Raw genomic sequence first — 23432 nt, forward strand, 5'->3', positions numbered from 1 at the left:
AGACTCAAGGGGCTGAATGACCAACTGCTGCTCCTAATTTCTTTGTTTGTGTGCATCCCAAAGTGTACCTGACCTCTATCAAAGGTGTCACGGGACCAAATCAAGGGGTACCTTACCTCCCCAAAGGAGTACTCTGGCTATCCAAATGAATCCACCAAGTTCAAACCAGTTTGTAACTGGTCTAATCTGCACATGGCCCGTTTCAACTCCAGGCCAACTAAAGTCTGACTTCAGTGGAAACAGACAGTGATTTAATTGGCCAACTACCTCCATAACCTCAAATGTGTGAACCTGGCAGCATGGCAAGTTCTGGTCACCTCAGTACCAGAAGGACATGGAGACTTTGGAGAGAATGCAGAGGAGGTTTACCAGGATGTTGCCTGGTATGGAGGGTCTGAGTTATGAGGAGAGATTGGGTAGACTGATGTTGTTCTCCCTGGAAAGACAGAGAATGAGGGGAGACCTAATAAGGTATAGATAGGGTGAACAGTGGGTAGCTTTTTCCCAGTTCGGAGTTGATGATCATGAGGGGTCACAGGCTCAAGGTGAGAAGAGTGAGGTTTAACTCAGATGTCAGAGGGACTTTTTTTTACACAGAGGGTGGTGGGGGCCTGGAATGCGCTGCCAAGTAGGGTGATGGAGGCGGACACGCTGGGATCGTTTAAGACTTACCTGGATAGTCACATGAGCAAACTGGGAATGGAGGGATACAAACGAATGGTCTAGTTGGACCAATGAGAGGCACAGGCTTGGAGGGCCGCTGGTCCTATTTCCTGTGCTGTACTGTTCGTTGTTCTTTGGGTCCCTGGCGCTGTGAGGCAGCAATGGTAACCACTGTGCCAACGTGCCACTCAACTCGCACACACTGCCAGCTAATTGGACATTGAATATGCAGCACTGGCATACTTGCCTCTCTCTTGTCTTGTAAAGTGGCCTTATTTGCTGCTTGCCTTTATTGAAGGAGCCATGAGCCAGCAGTGGTATCGACCCCATTGATGATGATGGTTTCCTCATACCTAATTCTCCTTCCCCTATCCCACTTCTCCATCATCCTGCAATCTTTTATACAGATGGTGTAACCATAGCCGGGGGTGAGGATCCCAGAATCGCAATGGCAGGGAGAGCGATCGACAGGGGTCACTTGCAGGTCTTACCTTCCCTGTATGTCGGGGTGCCCCTTGCTCTAAAGGGGTTGTGGAGGCTGGTAAGCAGGCAGCACTCTCCTGGGTTCCTGTCCATATCGCAGCTGAGGGAGTGCCCTCAGTGAGGGCTGGCAAGAGGGTGGGAGGGATGTAGCACTGCCATTCTTTCATTCTACAGGGATGAGGCACCAAGTAAGCACAGTGATTCCTCCAAGCACGACCAGACATGTTGAAGGCTTTCTGAGTGAATTAAGTGAAATTTAACGCCAAGCATCCAAAACAGAATGGTGATCCATATACTTTTGTGCCTATATTTACCCGTGCCCACTAAATGCCTTCAGTTTCTTAATCTTCCTCACCATCCCATCACATTGAGGTGTGGCCCCAGGATCGACAGCTGAAGTTGAGGCGGCCAGCTAACTTCCATGTCCTTTTGCGGTGATGACTCTAGTGGGTGTCCCTTGGGGGGCTGGGACCTTGAGGGTTCAGGCCTGCTTTCAGGCAGCACGGATGTTTGATTGCTGCCTTCCTCAGTGTCAGGGCCTGGAGGTGTGTTGATCATAGGGAGGGGGTATCAGATGGGCTGGAGATGCCTGTGGCTCCCTTGTTGGAGAGCCCTGGGCTGTACTCCTGCTGACCCTCTTCCCTTCAGTCTCCTGGGGTACCCCTGTGCTGCTCCATGAGATAGGGGAGCAACAGGAGTGAGATCCAGAAGGCCGGCTATCCTCTGGCACTGACATTTGTGGATTCCCACCAGTGCCTGCACCATGGTGTGGACATCTCCTGCCATAGAACGCACATTTTGTACCAAGATCTTCACTGCGGCGCCATCCTCATAGCACTGCAGTGATGGTACTATCTTTTCAGATAGAAGGCAACGGGACTCCACCATTCGGCCTTACACTCTGACGAGGAATGCTATTCTCCCTTCCTGATACTCACAACTCATAGAATCATAGAACATCTACGTTGCTGAAGGAGGCCATTTGACCTATCGAATCTGTGCCGACTCTCTGACAGGCCCCCCTCCCCCACCCTATCCCTGTAATCCCAAGATTCAAACTAACCTGTATATCTTTGGACTGTGGAAGGTAACTGGGAAGGGAACAAACATGGGGAGAACATCAATCTCCACACAGACAGTGACCCAAGGCCGGAATCGAACTCGGGTTCCTGGTGCTGTGAGGCAACTGTGCTAACCACACTGCCATCGTGCAGCTCATAGACGTCTTGGAGCTCCGCCAGCTGTGGGGTGACTGCGCCCAGAGGCACATCATCGGCAAGAGGCTTGGCAGAGTCCTGGGTTTAGCATCTTTCCAAGTGCCGGTTCTCTGGGACATATCTGCTTCTGCCTGCTGTGGATCTTCAGCTGTGAGGTGCTCACTAGTGAGTGGCCCAGAAGCTATTTCACTTATTGATCCCACTGAGGTGTGAGTATCTGCGTTGGTGCTGGGTGTGGGTGACAGCTGTGACACCTCTTCAGTGGCGGGGTTGGAGAAGTCCCTCTCTGAGCTGTTGGAATCCGATGGGTCCAGGGGGCACGAGGATGGTCCGGCCCGTTCCATTGGTCAGCCTGCAAGAGAAGGGACATGATGTCAGTGTGTTACAGAGGATACAGAGGGAAGATTGATTACTCACTTGAGACTTGAGGAATGGCAGCATATGTTGAGGATTCTCGCGTCCCTTTGCTGCCCCCACTTCACCAGCAGCACTGGTACGATCTTCCTCCTCCCCAGCCAGCTCGAGGGCTCTCTGCTCAAAATGTGTGAGGGTTCTCAACTCAGACATGACACCAGCTGGCTGTGCCCGCTCAGGCCTGGTGTGGTTGAGTTTGTTGTGCAATGACAGAGTGTCAGTGGGATGGCTGACATTTAAGCTGGTGATGAGGTGTGGCAGGTGTGGAGTTTGGGTGGGAGCTGGAGTGTGCGGAGAATAGCAACTATTGGGAGAATGCGGTGATTGTGGGAGGGAGGAGGGGAGCCTGTTGCCTGGTGTTGGCAAAGGCCAAAGTGTCTGAGTGAGAGATGGGATTGGGGGCGCGAGGGGGTTCAGTGGGAGACTGGGGGTGATTCACTGAGCAAAGAAGATCACCTGCCTTCTTTCAGCACTGCTGCCCTGTCCTCTTCTGAAGTGCGCTTGCACTGACCAGGGTTGATACTGCATCCCAGGCGAGGGTGGTGACCCCGTGGAAGGCCGTTGCCTGGCGTGGGTGTAGAGTGTGTCCTGCCCCTGCTTCACTCCATCCAGCATCCTGGTGAGGGCCCCCTCCAAAAAGCACAGTGCTGCGTCCTGGCCTGCCATCCACTGCAGTCATTGTGGAACAAGTGCTGGGGAGCCATTTATATGGTGCTCCACAGTGCTTGCAGCAGTTAAGTTGTTACGTGGCAGCTGAATGAAAGGGAATGCACTACTGAAGCTGCATGAGATTTGTGGGCATAAAAATTATGAATAATGAGACATAAGATTGGGACCAGAAACACACTGGTGCTGTCGGTGGGAAACAGTCTGTTTCTCACACCAGAAACAATACTCTTTTGGTATGTTTTCAGAGACTGTCACAGGTAAATGACAGTGGCTGATTGGGACAGCGACTGCCCTCTTTCAAAATCACAGCAGGAAGTCTCACAACACCAGGTTAAAGTCCAACAGGTTTATTTGGTCGCAAACACCAGTAGCTACCAAATAAACCTGTTAGACTTTAACTTGGTGTTGTGAGACTTCTTATTGTGTTTATTCCAGTCCAACGCCGGCATCTGCTCATCTTGACTAAAATCACAGCATTCATCCTGCCACCACTGCCGCTCTGCCAGTGCTTTTGTTGTTGCCCACCAGCCAGCCGGACAGCCAGCTCACACTGCTGCTGCCAGTGCCAAGCCTGTGCAATCCAAAGCTGGGCCTTCTTGGGCTGCTTTACATTGTCCGACAAGACTATCTACAGTCTCTCCCAGCGAAAATCAGCAACCGTTCACCAGCTGCAGCCACTGGGGTAGCACCAGGACAGGCAGAGGTGCATGGAAGATGCGCACCAAGGATATGCATAAGGCTGATTTCCATTAGGCATGATAGAATCTTATTGAATTTCAATGCGGCACCCACAAAGTGAGGAAGCTCGCAATGAAGCCACGGAGGAGAAGAAAGTGGGTTCCCGGACACGCGTCCTTTGTTTGAACAGAGGGGAGTATGGTAGGATGAGAGAAGAATTGGCGAATGTGGACTGGGGGAGCACGTTGGAGGGAGGGTCTGCTGAGGAGCAGTGGAGGATCTTTAAGGAGATCTTTCTTGGTGCTCAGCAGAAATTTATTCCGATGGTCAAAAAGGACCGTAGGAGGAGAGGTAATAAGCCGTGGATAACGAAGGAGGTGAAGGAAAGTGTTAAATTAAAAGCGGAGGAATTTAGAGTAGCTAAGAGTAGTGGGCGAGAAGAGGATTGGGAGAGGTTTAAATGTCAACAAAGATTGACAAAGAAGTTGATAAAAGAGGGTAGGAGAAACTATGAAGCTGGGCTAGCGCTTAATATAAAAAAGGATAGCAAGAGTTTTTATAAATATATAAAAAGGAAGAGGCTGGCTAGGGTGAACGTTGGTCCTTTAGAGGATGAGAAAGGGGACCTAGTGGTAGGGGATGAGGATATGGCTAAGGTATTGAATAACTTTTTTGTTTCTGTCTTCACGGAGGAGGACGTGAATAATTTGCCGGGTGTTAGCGATGGAAAGGTGGTAGGACTGGAGGGTCTTAATGACATTACTGTTACTAGAGAGGCGGTGCTCGACAGACTGGAGGGGCTGATTGTGGACAAGTCCCCAGGACCGGATGGAATGCATCCGAGGGTTCTGAAAGAAATGGCGGAGGTGATAGTGGATGCCTTGGTGGTTATTTTCCAGACGTCGCCGGATTCCGGGGAAGTGCCGGAAGATTGGAAAACGGCTAATGTTATGCCGTTGTTTAAGAAGGGTGCCAGGCAAAAGGCAGGGAATTATAGGCCGGTTAGTTTAACGTCTGTGGTAGGTAAAATGTTAGAATCCGTCATTAAGGAGGCATCTTGAAGGGAATTGCTTGATAGAGCAGACGCAGCACGGTTTCATTAAAGGGAAGTCGTGTCTGACAAATTTACTGGAGTTCTATGAGGATGTGTCTAGGGCGGTCGATAGAGGAGAGCCGGTGGATGTGGTCTTTCTGGATTTTCAGAAGGCGTTTGACAAAGTACCTCATAAGAGGTTATTGCAGAAGGTCAGGGGACTTGGAGTTGGGGGTAGGGTGTTAGCGTGGATAGAGGATTGGTTGTCAAATAGGAGGCAGAGAGTGGGGGTCAACGGGTGCTATTCGGATTGGCGGATGGTGACTAGTGGAGTGCCCCAGGGGTCGGTGCTGGGGCTTCAGCTTTTTACCATTTATATAGATGATCTGGAGGAGGGAACTGAGTGTAGGGTGTCGAAATTTGCGGATGACACCAAGATTGGGGGAACGGCAAATTGTGCGGAGGGTGTGGAGAGTCTGCAGAAGGATCTAGATAGGCTGGGCGAATGGGCCAGGAAATGGCAAATGGAATTTAATGTTGGCAAGTGTGAGGTGGTCCACTTTGGTAGGAAGAATGGTAGGAAGGACTATTACTTACGTGGCGAAAAACTGCAGCAGGCGACGGTGCAGAGGGACCTTGGGGTCCTTGTGCATGAGTCGCAAAAACCCAGCTTGCAGGTGCAGCAGGTGGTCAGGAAGGCGAATGGGATGCTGGCCTTCATAGCGAAGGGGATTGAATATAAAAGTAGGGAGGTCTTGCTGCAGCTGTATAGGGCATTGGTGAGGCCGCAGCTGGAGTACTGTGTGCAGTTTTGGGCGCCGCACCTGCGCAAGGATATTTTGGCCTTGGAGGGAGTGCAGAGGAGGTTTACTAGGCTGATACCGGAGTTGAGGGGGTTGAGCTATGAGGAGAGGCCGAATAAACTAGGCTTGTACTCGTTGGAGTTTAGAAGAATGAGGGGAGATCTCATTGAGACGTATAAGATGATGAATGGGATGGATAGGATAGAGGTGGAGAGACTCTTCCCACTCAAAAAAGACAGTAGGACTAGGGGGCACAGCCTCAAGATAAAGGGGGGGCGTTTTAGAACGGAGTTGAGGAGGAGCTTCTTCACTCAAAGGGTGGTGAATCTCTGGAATTCTCTGCCCGTTGAAGTGGTGGAGGCTTCCTCGCTAAATATTTTCAAGAAGCGGGTTGATGGGTTTTTGATAAGAGAAGGGATTAAGGGTTATGGGGAGAGGGCGGGAATGTGGAACTGAGCCACGACAGATCAGCCATGATCTTATTGAATGGCGGGGCAGGCTCGAAGGGCCAGATGGCCTACTCCTGCTCCTATTTCTTATGTTCTTATGTTCTTATGTTTGGCCTGTCTGCACAGCGGCACAGTGGTTAGCACTGCTGCCTCACAGTGCCAGGGATCGGGTTTGATTCCCAGTTTGGGTCGCTGTCTGTATGGAGTTTCTCCCCATTCTCCCCATGTTTGCATGGGTTTCCTCCAGCTGCTCTGGTTTCCTCCCACAGTTCAAAGATCTGCAGGTTAGGTGGATTAGCCATGCTAAATTGTCGTTTAGTGTCAGGGGGACTAGCTAGGGTAAATATGTGGGGTTATGTATAGGGCCCAGGTGAGATTGTGGTTGGTGCAGACTTGATGGGCCGAATGGCCTCCTTCTGCACTATAGGGATTCTATGATTTCTCTGACGAAGAAACATATTTAGCTCCTTTTGCACGCAGTTCTCCATTATACCACAATGCACAGATGCTTTAGATATCACCTGTTGTAAATATCCTAATCGTTCTATGAGGCTGCAATTGAAGCAGCAATAGGCTTCACTGAGCACTCTTGGTGAAACTGAAATGGGGGTTTACTCCCTGAAGATGAAGTATCTATTGCACTCATAACCGAGAGCATGTATCTTAGTATAATAATCAAGGCCTTTCGTCATGTGCTCCACCACTCCCTGTAGATTACAGCAACTTTAATGAGCAGTACAACCCAAACATTTCTACTGAGTCAACACCAGCTAGCAGAAATCAATCAGCAACTAACTTGAAAGTTCTTGATGATGCCTTTAAATAGCTCTAGTGAGCTGGGCCTGTGCGAATAAAAGGGGGAGATAGTTGGGGTATTGAGGTTGAAAATGACTCCGCTGCAGTCAAGCCAGTGTTGTACAATGACTGAAGTCACATCCAGTAACTCTGCGTCCTTTCGGTTCACATGCTCTGCACTCATTGCTAAAGTCTCCATCAAAATGGAACCAACAGCAGCTAGCACCAGAAGTGTGTGGTGTCAAATTTATTTTTGACCTGAATGACACCTGTAGCGCTGAGACATGGACACTATGTAACTGAATTTTGTGTCCTTAGGGTGTCAGTCACCCTTCACCTCTCCAGAACATTTTAGCATTGTTAACCAGTCCATCCTCCTCTGTTGACACTCCCTTATGAACCATTTCTTTGGGACTGCCCTTGATTGCTTCCTTTCTTAGCTGTCAGCTTGTTCTGGTAAAAGATTATCCTCCTTCTTGCACATAACCATCCCAGGAGAATCCCAAAATTTGTTTCTTTACCCTTTACCCTTTCCCATACTATTGCACGCGATCAGTGTTTTGTCTAAGGTCCATGCAGGTACGGATGCCCAGCTGTCTGAATTGTGCCATACACTGAAATAAACTGGCTGCTCAGCAGAGCAAATCAAACATAGGCTGGAACTCAGCATCAACCCCCGACTGTAAAAGTCTGAACAGCTGGAGAGAGGATGACAGCTGTGATTGGGAGAGAGGGAATCTGTGATTGGATGAGCAGTTAGCATAGGAGAGAGGGAATTTGTGATTGGAGGAGCAGTTAGCACCGGAGAGAAGGAATCTATGATTATACGAACATACTAACATGCAAATTAAGAACAGGAATCGGCCACTCAAGCTTTCTCTGCCATTCAATAAGATGTTGGCTAATTTTAATATCAGTTATTCATTTGTACCTACCCTTGGTAACTTGGTAACACCTTCTTGTTTGTCAAAAATCTATCTATCTCTGCCTTAAACTTATTAAAAACTTTGCCTCAAACATCTTTTGAGGAAGAGAATTTTAAAGTCTGACAGCCCTCTGAGAGAAAGTATATTTCCTAATCTTGGTCTAAAATGGGCAACTTCTTGTTTTGAAACAATGGCCCTTAGTTCTAGATTCTCCCCCAAGAGGAAACATCCTTTCCACATCCACCCTGTCAAGTCTCCTTAGGACCTCATATGTTTCAATCAAGTCACCACTTACTCTTCGAAACTCCAGCAAATATAAGCCTAGCCTTTACTTTTAAAACAATTCACCCATTCCAAGTATTAATCTGATAAACCCCCTCTGAACTGCTTCCAATATATCTTTCCTTAAATAAGGAGACCATTACTGTACACAGTACTCCAGATGTGGTCTCATCAATGTCCTGTCTAACTGAAGTATAACCTTCCTGCTCTTTCATCCAATTCCCTTTGCAATAAAAAATAAAACTCTATTACCTTTCCAGATTACTTGCTGTACCTACGTACTAATCTTTTGTGACTTAAGTTATAGAATACGCAGATCCCTCTGCATCTCAGAGTTCTTCAATCTCTCACCATTTACATAATATGCTTCCATTTTGTTTGCCCTGCCAAAATAAACAACCTCACATTTTCCTACATTATACTCCATTTGATGACCTTTTCCTACTTCCCTAACCAATCTACATCCGTTCATCCCTTATGTCTTCTTCACAACATAATTTCCTACCTATGTTTCTGTCATTGTTAAAATTAGCAACAATACCATCGGTCCCTTCATCCAAATCATTGATATAAATTGTAAACAGTTGAGACCCCAGCACTGATTCCTGTGGTGCACTGCCCAACAAATACTGCCAACCAGAAAGTGAGCCATGTATCTTTTTCCTATTAGCTGGCCAATCTTCAATCCACTCTAATTTGTTACCCCTACACAGTGAGCTTTTATTTTCCACAATAACCTTTGATGAGACATCTTATCAAATACATTCTGGAAATCTAAGTACAGTACATCCACTGGTTCCCCTTTATCCACAGTACACATGTTACGTCTTCACAGAACTCCAATAAATTGGTGAAACATTGTTTCCCATTCCCATTGACTCTCTGCCTGATTACTTTGAATTTTCTTAGTGCCCTGCTTTAATATTTTTAATAATAACTTCTAATGTTTTCCCTATGACAAACGTTAAGCTAAATGGCCTGTAGTTTCCTGCTTTCTGTCTCCCTCCCTATTAGAATAAAGAAGTTATATTCACTATTTTCCAATCTAATGGAACCATCCCCAAACCTAGTGAATTTTGGAAAATTAAAACCAATGCATCAATTATCTGACTTGCCACTTCTTTTAAGACCCTAGGCTGAAGTCCACCAGGAATGAGGACCTGTCAACCCATTGTTCCATACAAAATCTGAATTACAAGCAGGGTTAGGTCACTTGGCCCCTCGGCATTCAAAAAGATCACGGCTGGCCTGATTGTAACCTCAACCTCACATTCCTGCCTCCTTCTGATGACATTTCATCACCTTGTTAATCAAGAATCAATTTTTGCCCTAAAAATATTCAGTGATCCTGTTTCCACCACCTCTTGAGAAAGAGAGTTCCAGAGAACTTGGAGAAAGAAATGTCTCCTAATCTCCTTCTTAAATGAGCGACCCCTTATTTTTAAACAGTGATCCCTTGTTCTAGTTCCAACAATTTACTAAGTACCATTTCCCTGGCGATTGTAATTTTCTTGAGTTCCTCCCTTCTTCCCACCCTTCCAATCCTGATTTCTGGAATGTTCCTTATAGTGGAAACCGATGCATTATTAACTCCTCACACTCACATTCTATAGGACCAATGTTGACTTGGTTAACTCTTTTCTTCTTAATTATCTATAGAATCTCTTACTATGTGTCTTTGTTTTTAACTAGTTTTCTCCCTGTAGGAGCTTTTTTCAGAGAGCTTGTATTAAGCTGGCTTTCACTTAATTACAGCTCAGCTAACACAAAGACTCATGGAAAAGGTATTCTGATTAGAGATGTTTCTTTATTTTCCAGCCCTGGTCAACTTATGAAGAAGAGAGAGATTTGAGACAGTTCCAAATCACTCTGAAATTACATCACTTTCAATGTTACAATTATTGAATTTTCAAAAGTCATCTGCCCACCTCCCTGCTCACCCAGATGGGTGAGCCAGTAAGTATTAGTATAGGTTATTTATCTTGGCCAATAATATTGACCCTCTGACAGCATGGGAACACGTGTGTTTGTAGACTTTGCAAGTCTTTCTCAGAGTCCTCTAACATTTTCTAGACTTTTTTATCTGACCTATGCATTTGAGCTGTTTGAGATCCCTAGCACTGTCCTTGGCTAATGAATATTCTAATAATCAGAGCCATCTAAAGACACTGATAAGAATTGCCTCTCCCTTCTCTTAGTGGCTGCATTATTCTGAGGAATGTGATTCTTTTTACTTGACAACATCCCATCATGCTTTAGAGCACTGTGTCATTAGTCAATGCATATGCTTTTAATACAGAATAGAATATGTTTTCAAAAGTACATGTTTATATTTTCTAACAGTGGTTATATGTGTCTCTATGCAAACAGTACCTTTGTAAAATATATTCTAGGCACTTTGTAACTTCACTCTAAATTAATCTATCCTGATCATTAGTCTTTTAGTCCCAAGTTATTCTAAACTCCCTCTTAGACTCCTTACTCAAATTTTCCCTCCTTATTAAGCTTTCATCATTCTTTTCCTTCTTTTAATATTCTGTCCAATCCTCTGATCTGCCAGCCATCTTTGTGCAATTATATGCTTTCAAGTTAAATTTGATGGTAACCTACTATTGTGCTAAAGTGGCCTTTAACTAACAGAACCACCCCTCCATCTTTTCTTATTTTCCTGTCCTTCCACATAGCCTTCAATATCGAGCTCCCAATTTATGTCATCCTGAAGCTATGTCTCTGCAATGTCCATTAGATGGTAGTTGTTAATCCCTATTTCTACTATCAATTCATCTGTTTTGTTTTGAGCTCTATTATTGGAACTCTAGCCTTAATGGTTGATTTTATCCTAGACTTATACTCTCTCTCCTTTCCTATTTATCGTTTTCCATATTAATACCTTCTTCCCTTTCCTGTCACTACTATTTAACATACTACATCTGCCCATGTAGCACTAATCCAGAGATGATAACCTTAGAAGTTTTGCTTTGTAATTTAGTGCTTAGTTCCACATACTGTTGATGCAGAACCTCTTTCCTATGTTTTTGATACATATATAGACCACAATAACTGGATCCTCCACCCTCCCACTACAAATTCCTCTCCAACGCAGAAGAAATGTCCTGAACCCTGTCATGGGCAAGCAACATAGCCATCTGGACTAATGCACTTTGCTTCAGAGAACAGTATCAGCCCCCTCACCATACTGTCCCCTAGTACCACTACATTCCTTTATGCTCCCCCCATTTGAATGGCTTCCTGTGCCATGGTGCCATGGTCAGCTTGCCCTTCCATCTTGCAGCTACACTCTCATCCAAACAGGCTGAGGGAACTTCAACCCTATTGGACAATGCAAAGGTTCACAATCCTGCCAGCTGACCTGCCCACTTGCAATCTCACCTTGCTGACCACTGACCAAATCAGAAGACCCTATGCTAAGAGATGTGACTAGCTCCTGGCACAAAACACTTGGGTAACTTTCCCTCTCCCTGATGTTTTGCAGCGTCTGCAGCTCAGCCCCCAGCTCAAGACTCTGAGCGAAAGTTCACCAACCACAAACACAAAATGCAAATATGTTCACTCTGGATCTCACTGGCATTCTATGGGATGCAGCCTTAACATCTCACCTATCCTGCCATCCTTAATGTGTTTTAAGTAAAAGCTTAATTATATTATTAACTTATTTAATTTTTCATATATAGTATTAACTTTATCACCAGTTTGATAGTATGTGAAATAATACTAAGGGAACACACCTTAACCACTTAACAGATAGTCGTCAAACAGTGAGCACCTTTCCATGTAAGAGAGGAAGAACCAATTCCTATGCAGTGAGAAAGGTAGAAAAACAAAAGAAAACAAAACTTCCTTCCCACACTCACCAAATCCCACCCCTCACCAAACCCCCCCCTCACCAAAACCCCCCCACTCACCAACCCCCCCCCACTTACCAAACCCCCCCACTCACCAAACCCCCCCACTCACCAAACCCCCCCACTCACCAAACCCTCCCAACTCACCAAACCCCCCCACTCACCAAACCCTCCCAACTCACCAAACTCCTCCACTCACCAAACTCCCCCACTCACCAAACTTCTCCATTCACTAAACCATCCCCCCACTCACCAACCCCCCCCTCACGAAACCTCCCCCCGCTCATCAAACTCCCCCACTCACCAAACTCCCCCGCTCACCAAACTTCTCCATTCACTAAACCATCCCCCCACTCACCAACCCCCCCCTCACCAAACCTCCCCCCGCTCATCAAACTCCCCCACTCACCAAACTTCTCCATTCACTAAACCATCCCCCCACTCACCAAACCCCCCCTCACCAAACCTCCCCCCGCTCATCAAACTCCCCCTTTCACCAAACTCCCCCACTCACCAACCTTCTCCATTCACTAAACCATCCCCCCACTCACCAACCCCCCCTCACCAAACCTCCCCCCCCCTCACCAAACCTCCCCCCCCTCACCAAACCTCCCCCCGCTCACCAAACCTCCCCCCGCTCACCAAACCTCCCCCCGCTCACCAAACTCTCCCCCCGCTCACCAAACTCTCCCCCCGCTCACCAAACTCTCCCCCCGCTCACCAAACTCTCCCCCCGCTCACCAAACTCTCCCCCCGCTCACCAAACTCTCCCCCCGCTCACCAAACTCTCCCCCCGCTCACCAAACTCTCCCCCCGCTCACCAAACTCTCCCCCCGCTCACCAAACTCTCCCCCCGCTCACCAAACTCTCCCCCCGCTCACCAAACTCTCCCCCCGCTCACCAAACTCTCCCCCCGCTCACCAAACTCTCCCCCCGCTCACCAAACTCTCCCCCCGCTCACCAAACTCTCCCCCCGCTCACCAAACTCTCCCCCCGCTCACCAAACTCTCCCCCCGCTCACCAAACTCTCCCCCCGCTCACCAAACTCTCCCCCGCTCGCTCACCAAACTCTCCCCCGCTCGCCCACCAAACTCTCCCCCGCTCGCCCACCAAACTCTCCCCCGCTCGCCCACCAAACCCACCCCCGCTCGCCCACCAAACCCACCCCCGCTCGCCCACCAAACCCACCCCCGCTCACCAAACTCTCATGTACCCACTCAATCCGTCAGCTGCACTTCTTTGATTGGAGGAGTAGAGAGTACATGAGTGTGGGAATCTGTGATTGGAGCAGCAGTGAGCATGGGAGAGGGGGAATCTCTGATTGGAGGAACAGTGAGTTGTGGAAGAGAGGGAACGGGACATGTAGCCAATCTATCTGGTGGTTGTTTTGCTCTGCGCAATTGAATTGTTTGCCCATCCCATATCTCGCCTCTCTTAAAATTGGATTTGGGCAGCTTCAAGGAAGATTCTGGTCCTGTTCCATATTCTTTGGATTCTAACCTTTGACCCAATCCATGTTTTTGGGAGTTAAGATTTTGCCCATCGAATCTGCATTGTTATGGAAGTCTCACAAATGACTGTTAATCTGTTATTGACCCACAGAACATTAATCAAATGTGGTCAGGCTGTAGTTGGAATGGAACATGCAAATAAGGTTTGCTGATCCCAGTATCACTTAAAATTGTCTTTGATGGGCAATTAGTTTTAAAACATCGCTGAAGTTACACATATTCACTACATCTTTAAAAGATGGGAGGTGATGGCCTAGTGTTATTATCACTAAACTATTAATCCAGAAACTCAGCTAATGTTCTGGGGGCCTGGGTTTGAACCCTGCCACAGCAGATGGTGGAATTTGAATTCCATCAAAAATATCTGGAATTAAAAATCTATTGACGAGCATGAAACCATTGTCTATTGTCGGAAAAACTCATCTCATTCACTAATGTCCTTTACTGAAAGAAACCTGCCATTCTTACCTGATCCAGAGCCACAGCAACGTGGTTGACTCTCAACTGCCCTCGGATAACTAGGGATGGGCAATAAATACTGGACAGCCAGTGCCGCCCATTTCCCATGAAGGAATAAAAACAAATGTTTCTTTTGAACTTTTATGTTTTGCTGTTTTAGAGCAATCAGAGTGAAGTAGGGGTGGCACAGTGGTTAGCACTGCTGCCTCACAGCACCAGGGAATAGGTTCAATTCCCGGCTTGGGTTACTAACTGTGCGGAGTCTGCACATTCTCCCTGTGTCTGCGTGGGTTTCCTCCAGGTGCTCTTGGTTTCCTCCCATGGTCCAAACGACGTGCTGGTTAGATGCAATGGCCATGCTAAACTCTCCCTCAGCATCGATGAACAGGCGCCTGAATGTGGCGACTAGGGGATTTTTCACAGTAACCTCATTGCAGTGTTAATGTAAGCCTACTTGTGACTAATAGATAAACTTTGAAACTTCAACATGAAGGAAAATGTAACAGGTTCAGCTACTGGACAGGGACTAGGACCCTGAGGAATGTCCTGTGCTCTATCTCTGTTGCACAGAAAGATTTTCAGATGACAACAGGACTGTGCTTAGCTTGCTGAATTCATCCATTTCCTCCGTCTGTACAGTGGAGATAAGAGGTAAGGAGATTGACAGAGATTGGAGCTTTCTTGCATCAGGTCAGACTTTGGTTAAAGTGCTGGTTTGAAGCCAAGTTTAATGTGCCTTCAGAGAATGAATAAATGCTCACTTAAGTGCAGATACCTCTTTATTAGTAGTCAGAATCAATGGTGTATAATGCATGATTGTTCCTAAACTTACATACTTACAGAACAGAAACTGATTCTATCTGCAGCATATAAATGATTGTGCATTTTTATTTTATTCATCACTCGCTTTTACCTGTTCTCTTTATCACAAATGTAATTACAATAGCATTAACAGACCTGTCAACTATTATTCACTTGAAACAGCACTCACTCCTATTTAGAAGTAGAATTGTTGAACAGAATCTAGCACACGCTTAAGTTGTTTGAAGAGCTAAATGGAATTTTTCAAAGCATTTTGAGCTATTCAACAGATCTATACAGAAGAGGTTCTTTCATTGCACTCTTTAGCAACCTACCACACGCATCAGCAATACTTTCATTACTCATGTACCAGACTCTGATCGCTCAAGCACCATCTGTACCAGAGGGCAGCAAGGTTTAGCATAAAGCCAGCACCAAGAGCTAAGACATTTTTATTAAGAAAGGCCCATCTGACCTCAAGAGGGCCAGGAAGAACTATGATGTGCCATAATTCCTGTAAGGAATCAGACCAGGTGGGCTTCAAATAAACTTCTAATTCAACTGCATGCCAGATTCAACCTGACATGCATGTCGCTCAGTGGAAGAGAGGTTAGTGCTTCTGTCACCTTAAACATAATGATATTTGAACTTGCCGCCTGTTGCACACCACCCCCCCCCCCATGCAAGTTAATGCAAGTGTGAGTTGGTACAAAGGAGGATTCCTTCTACAATATATTCCAGCCCTCCTGAAAGTCAGCACAGGAACACCCTTACGGTCATGGAATTTTGACCTTGAGATGACACGTGGCTACATTCTCTTAGTAACTTGCAGGTCACATGCCACTCAAGCTCAAGCTGTGTGTGAAATGGACATTATTGCAAGTGATTGTCCGTCTTTCTTTCATAACTGTTTTCAGGTTCATATGGAAGTAAATTGACCAATTTAAAATTGTGAGTACTCACCAGTGACCATTATATTTGAACAAAAACAATTATTAGCTCCTTTTTTGTATTATTTACCACCAATCTAAACTTGAGACTGTTAAACGGTCAGTGGGATTGTATACAGTGGGGCTATATTGTTCTAGTTAAATCACTTTGCTTTCACTAGAAGCAGCTAATCAATAAGCACTAAGAGTAGTTAACAGCTAGCCTGTTTCACCTACACGGTTGTATTGTATAAGTTAGTGCCCCAGCACTAACTGATAATTTGGTGTGATCAAAGTCCAAATAAGGAATTTAGCAGGAGGTTAATGATTATGTGCCTGATTTATTCAATAACTTGTAAAATTGACCCTCTACAGTTCATTAAATAGCCAGCCGAATAAAGTGGTCTGTTAGTATTTTTGCTCTTACAATCCACTGAGTGATTGATTAAATAAGTTAATAAGTGACTGCCTTTCTGGATTTTGAAATGTTTCATAACTTTGGAATTTTTGCATGTAAAAGACTTTCAATGACATCTGTTGGTACCTTATGCTGTGTAATAGAAATTGTGTAACTGGAACCTAACCAAAGGGTGGGATTTTATGGCCTCGCTTGGATGAGGCCTGAAATTCCCACCCGAGATCAACGGAGATTTTCGTTGTCACACCCATGGTGGACGAGGTGGTAGAATTCCAGCCAAAGTGGAGAAAAATAATTGGGACATGACTTGCTGTCAAAATAACGGTGCAGTTAATGGCACTCATAATTATTGATGCACAAGTCGTCCAGTATTTTCTGGCAAGAGGCAGATGCACAGTTATACATAAGCGTCAAAGAGTTGCTGTCTGAATTAGCTTCCATTGTGAGGTTCATGGAAACGGCATTAAAATCACCACTGAAATGCACTGATTGACATGAGTATGCTGTTCTTCTGTAGTGGACACAAACCAAGCTCACATCTTTAATCTTGAGTAATCTGCAGTGTATGGGAAATCCTCAAGGGACTGGTGGGCAGACAGACGGATATAAATGTATAAAAATGTTCATTAGTTGATTTTTTAACATAGGACAACGTGCGCTTGGGTTTCCTGAGTTTCTCAGAACTCACAGAGAAGATGTGAAGAGAGGTCAGTGAGCTTTGACAGGACTGACCAATTGAAAGGAAAACAATGCTTTAAATACTGAGATCTGACAGAAGCTTCCTTGTGGAAGTGAAAGTATTTTTTCCTCACAGACCTCGTTGTGAAAGTGTGCTATCACTACTTTGGCGGCGATTCTCCATACTTTGAAAATAATTTCTGCTACCTTAGAGTCTTTCTGTCTTTGATCTGCAGCTGTCAATCATCAGATCAGCCTGGGAGCCACCTCTGCAGCTCCACCTTGGACTTCAGTAAGCAACCAATGCAGCACCACCAGCAGTAACTGGAGGAGCAGCAGGAGCAGGTGTGGCCTTTTCCTTAACCACTTGCCATTCCTTTGGATGGATGGAATGAGAATGGAGCTCCAGCTCACAAGAAACAGTACCCCAATACAGGCTTTACAGGCAGGGGCTCAGCTTCCTGGACATGATTGAACTTCAATGTTTCAGGAGCTCAGAATTTCCCATCAGGTGGTCAGTGAAGTTTGCAACCTCTTGTAAGAAGGCTTCTTTCCAAATGGACAAGGCAGGCATGCCAGTCAAGATCATTGTAGCCCATCATTTCTTTGTTTCAGCCTTTTTCCATGGATCTGCTGGTGATAGTTGTACAATCTCACAAGTTACTGACTGAAGTCCAGGTGACCGATGTTGTGTTTGTCAGGGCTGACACTTTGCTCTTCATGATGCGAGTATGAATGAGTGGGTATTTGGATTTGCTGCTCTAACTGGTTTCCACATGTCCAGGGAGTTACCAACTGCAAATGTGTGGCAATCAGAGCATCCCAAGACTGAAAGAGATTCCATTGTCTCAATGCTCAGCGGTCTATAAGCAACAAAAGATTATCATGCATCTGTGCAAATTTCCTGGGGTGCTGCCACGATCTTTTCGTCCTGCACCAGACAACTTTCCCACAAATATCACAGCTTGACACAGAGTCAGTAGTTGGCTTCTTGGTAACAAGGGTTTCCTCAGAAATCGTGGCTAATGATGCCTCTGAGGAACCTGAACACTGAAGGGAAGGTGCAACAGAATCCACATGAGCACCAATATAAGTGAACAAGTCATTGGGATGCCTGGAGGCAACTGGGGGAGTCCTGCAGCGAGCACAAGCCAGTATTGCCAGAATGATAGTGATTTACTTTGCCTTGTACAGCAGTATCAAGGACTGGAGTCCAGGAACAGGAAAGGAATAAGACATAGAATTTGGATTTATAGAGAGCTTATCATGACTTCAGGAATCTATAAAGTGCTCTGCAACCACTGAAGTATTTCTAAATAGCAGTCACTGATTTAGTGTAGGAAATGTGGCAGCCAAATTGTGCACAGCAAGTTCCTGTAAACAACTTTGACTTTGAGCTTCAACAAAGGGTCATCTGGATTCGGAACATCAGTTCTTTTCTCTCCTTACAGATGCTGCCAGACCTGCTGAGAGTTTCCAGCATTTTCTCTTTTGGTCCCACAAATAACAATGTGACAATGACCAGATATGATGTATTTGGTAGAAATGTTCATTGAGGGATAAATATTGGTCAAAACACCAGGATTATTTTTCTAATTTTTATTCAAAATCATTTAAAGGAATCATCTACATTCACCTGAGAGCGTAGACATGGAGATGGAACAATAGGAGGAAGAGGAGGAATCTGAGAACCATGCACACAGAGAAATCCAAGGTGGTCTGATTCAGATGAATCACAGTTAATCTGAGGCATGCAGCCATCTGTCCCACCAATTATCAACTCAGTGGCTTCTGCCAGCCACAAGCACAAAGCATTGCTTATAACTGGTATCATTCTTCACAAGGCAGAAGACTATTGGCAGGTGGGTGGCAGGCTAAAATGAGCAAGGGGAGACAATGAAGTGGTAAAGTATATTGTCAGGTTCATTAGCATTATAGAATCCCTACAACGCAGGCCCATCAAGCCTGCATCAACAACAATCCCATCCAGGCCCTATCCCCATAACCCTATGTATTTACCCTGCTAATCCCCCTGACACTAAGGGACAATTTAGCATGGTCAATCAACCTAACCCACACATCTTTGGAGTGAGGGAGAAAATCAGGGACCCAGAGGAAACCCATGCAGACAAGGGGAGGATATGACAACTGCACACAGTCAGTTATCTAAGGCTGGGATTAATCCTGTGTTCCTGGCACTCTGAGGCAGCAGTGCTAACCACTGTGCCACTCCTTAAGATTGATGTTAAATTGAAACAGGAATATGACAATGTTACACTGTGCCAAACACCCAAGTGAGGACCATTGAGCAACGACAAATCCTTTTATTTCCTTTATTTTACTACTTCTACAAGGTGCAAACCTTGTGCTCTTGATTTGATTTGATTTATTATTGTCACATGTATTAGTATACAGTGAAAAGTATTGTTTCTTGTGTGCTATACAGACAAAGCATACTCTACATAGCGAAGGAAAGGAGAGAGTGCAGAACGTAATGTTACAGTCATGGCAGGGGTGTTGAATAGTGCATTGTTAGAGAGTTTAAAGAGTTAGAATAGAGTTTTAGAAGCATAGAAGGTGTGTAGAAGATAGAATTAGAGGGTATGCTGGGCACAGCTTGCAAGAAGTCACTTCTCTCCGGTGCCATCTTGAATTTTTTTTGCACCAGTAAAGGTAGAGTCAGGTTACTTGTGGCCTGGCTGTGATTGCTCAGGTTTTCCTGTCTGACATCCTTTGTGGTTTGGAGCCTACCAAAGACCACCATTATGGCAGACTTAGTCATTGGGATAACAATGGTCCTGAGAAGCTGGAGAGGGGGCGGTGAGATAAGGGGTCAGAAGTGGAAGCACTCTCTGTGTTTCCTTCTCCATCTTTCCTCTTTTGATTCCCTGCTTTTCTCTGTTAGTCAATGCTGAGCTTCAGCGAGGCATTGAATGACAGAGTGAAAGTTTTCTTTAATCCTCAAAAAGGAGCCATTCTGAGTCTGCAGGACACTGGTAAAAGCCAGCAAGCACTCAGTTGACTGGTGTGTTTGATCGTTCATGCAGATGGTTACTCTGTCCTTGGTGAGTGGCCTCTTTTGAGAAGCATTTGCCCTTCTTCCTCACCATGCCCTGAGGAATGCTTGAAGAGTCAGTGCGAGTTTAAAAGGGAACTGGCAGGCTGAGAAGGTTCTGAACCATCGTTATGAACTTTATCATTTGACGTTGCCTGTTGATATCAAGTCAGCCTTAGTGACCGTTGTATGCTATGTGGCTGTGTGTGATATTTCATTCTGTCACCAGGTAACTGAGAGGCCACTTAGTCTCTCCACCTCCAATGATAAAGCATGCTGATACTCAGTTTATCACCATCATTGTAACTTTCCAGAGACGGCTGGAAGGCCACCTCTGTTTCTCTGCCTCTCCCTGATGTTCCATGCTCTGATCTCCTCTAGGAGAGAAAAAGACACCTAAGAATGTGAGAAGTGAAATGTTTTAACCTGCTGTAAGGCCACAATTAGTGGAGGGTCACTGTGAAGGATGGATATGATGTTGCGATAAGGCGAGGGTGAGCGCCATCTAACCAGCTACCACTGGGACTTACCCTCATGAGGAGGGATGGATACATCTGCAGGGTTTTCTGGCATGAGGATTGACGTGCAGAAAGTTGGGGCAAGAGGGGTGTGAAATGTTTGTACATGCCGCTATCCTTCCTTGCCATAATCAGCTCATTAAACCTCCTCCAGGAGCGTGACACCATACTTCTGCTGCTGATCTCCTCTGCTACCTCCCGACATGTATACAGTAGTTGCCTTCTTCCTCCCACCTGTCGAGAGCAGAATCTTCCTGTGAGCCCTTACTCCCTGTTTCAACATCTCCAAAGACAGTGTTGAAACACAGCTGCCATGTTGATCCTTCACCGCACAGGTTTGAGTTTTGTCAATACATCTCTACTTATCTCCAAGCCTAATCCTTGCTGAGTCTCTTTAAATAGTGGAGCTGAAAGAGACCGATGCAGGTCTTCATCAAACCCAGCCACCCTCATCAGGAAACTGAGAAGTCAGATATGTTCAGCTGTCATTGCGTTGAATGACAACGGCTGTTCCATCACCGTTGACCATAAATGCAAAGCACTCATTTATCTGTATCAAATGGCATCAGTGAGACACATGTCAATTTTCCAGTCACTATTAGATTCAATTGTAGTTGTACCTTTGCATCAACACTAGTACAAATCTTTTTATCATCCTTAAAACTGTGGACAGTTCTCCAATGCATTAGTACAGCTGGATTTTGCAATTAAATTCTTTGTTTGCAGGACGTAGAGGTGCTGACAAGACCAGACTTATTGCCGATTTCTAGTTGCTCTCACTATCCCTAATTGTAGATCACCTAGGACTGCTTCAGGTCTTTGGTCACAGTAGTACATAGAAATTCCAGAATTTTGACATGGCAACAATGAAAGAGTAATGATACATCTCTGTACCAGAATGATGTGTGACTTGCAAAGGGACTTGGAGGTGATGATCTTTCCATAACATTACAGTCCCTGACTTTCTCAGTATTTGAGGCTGCAGGGCTGGGAGATGCTGGCAAAAGAATTATGAATTAAAATATGTCTGTGGACATGTAATCCCAAAGAAAACACAACAATCAAGAAATTAGAGATTTTTTATAAGATATCAAAATCGCTTTTAAGAAATAGATTTTTGTAACATTTTAAAAGGAGTGAACTTTTTAATTGCTACAAAAATGTACGTATGAATTTTTCCCCATGAAATAAACAGAATAAATAATAGGAGTAGTTGGTTTGTGATTTCTGATTTTAAGGCAACATCTTCATAACCCACTCAGGACTCTTTATTTGATTTGATTTCATTTATTATGGTCACATGTACTAATATACAGTGAGATGTATTGTTTCTTGTGCGCTATACAGACAAAGCATACCGTACATACAGAAGAAAAGGAGAGAGTGCAAAATGTAGTGTTACATTCATAGCTAGGGTGTAGATAAAGATTAACTTAATACAAGGTAGGCCCATTCAAAAGTCTGACGACAACAAGGTAGAAGCCGTTATTGAGTCAGTTGGTGTGTCCTCAAATTTTTGTATCTCTTTCCCGGCAAAAGAAGGTGGAAGAGAGTATGTCCAGGATGTATGAGGCCCTTGATTATGTTTGGTACTTGTGAGATGTACCTAAATGTTTCCTTGTTCTGTGGAAGACATGGGGTCATTCTTTTGGTCCCTTTGCTGCCGCCTTTTTGCAATAAATGTTAGCAATTGAGATCCTTGTTAATCCTTCCCTGCAACTATTATTGTTTCAGATCCTCTCTGTGTGACCCAGAGATGTCTTTGGTATGTCTGTCTGACTTTGAGATGTATGCTAAAGAACACTTACCCAAAACCACCTGGGATTACTACGCTGCTGGGGCTGACGAATGCTGCACTAGAGATGACAATCTGATGGCTTACAAAAGGTTTGTGCTCCACCAAATTCTCATGAGACCCAAATCAGTTGAATTGCACAGTAGCATATAGTTGCAACACAATAGGAAAGAAAATTCCAAACAGTTTAAAACTTCTAGTAATACAACAAAATCAAATTTTTCCAGTCTTGTTAAGCTTGTAATTAATGATTGATATTTCAGAATTTTCATTAGCTGAAGAACATTTGACTGCAGGATACCATGCATGCTACAATTCAGAAGGAGCTTGAAATCTTAGGAGCTGAAATTTGTAGATTTCAACAGGGTTCCACAATGACACTTTCTCTTTATGTATAAGGTGTGGAATTTGGATCAAAGCCAGTTCAGATGGAACTCAGCCTTGCCGGAGAAGCCAGGCTGGGAAGGTGGATGAGTCTCCTGCCTGTCTTCCCACATTAGGGGGGGCATGCCTGTGGGAGTTCTTACCTTCACACCCAATTATGCCCCATTCAGAGATGGTGAGAGCTTCATTCAGAGCCTCAAGGCCCCAACATTTCTAAAGATGAAGGTGACCAATCTCCGGAGAAATTGATTATATTTCTTCGCTGACCATGCTTTAACTTGTAAAAAATGTTCCACTTCTTTGTTCTCATCCCTATCTGGGCCTCATCAGAGTGAACGGTACAACATTTTTACAGATTACACAAAATCCTGCAAACCTCAATTAGATATCCTTTAACCTACTCTGTTCCAATGAAACAAAACATAAGTCTATAATTTTTCACTGTCGAAAGTAATCAAGCTAGTTATCATATAAGCAATGCCGATGATAAACTAGCTTGGAAATTGCATTATATTCAGAAGGATCAATGATTACTACTTTTATGTAATTTATTTATTTGGAGGCACAAGGGGCTTCAATGGGCATTGTGGCACTAAAGAAGGAATCTGC

At 45.0% G+C, this 23432-nt stretch overlaps 1 protein-coding gene across 5 annotated transcripts in view; it reads left to right on the top strand.

Annotated features, from left to right (window-relative positions):
• The window catches only part of hao2 (hydroxyacid oxidase 2 (long chain)), a 94468-nt gene that overhangs the window by 50080 nt on the left and 20956 nt on the right, over positions 1-23432 (top strand). For 4 of the 5 annotated variants that reach the window (XM_080203745.1, XM_080203747.1, XM_080203744.1 and 1 more), the window contains one exon: positions 22379-22531. In XM_080203745.1, coding sequence (XP_080059871.1) covers positions 22401-22531 — 131 coding nt within the window. In that variant the 5' untranslated portion in view covers positions 22379-22400. Of the gene's footprint in view, positions 1-17307; positions 17417-22378; positions 22532-23432 lie in introns of all 5 variants that reach the window. The other variant, XM_080203749.1, reaches the window with a different exon arrangement.

The sequence above is a fragment of the Carcharhinus amblyrhynchos genome, chromosome 15 (assembly GCF_965287045.1).
Source record: "Carcharhinus amblyrhynchos chromosome 15, sCarAmb.v2.hapA, whole genome shotgun sequence".
Classification (NCBI taxonomy): domain Eukaryota; kingdom Metazoa; phylum Chordata; class Chondrichthyes; order Carcharhiniformes; family Carcharhinidae; genus Carcharhinus; species Carcharhinus amblyrhynchos.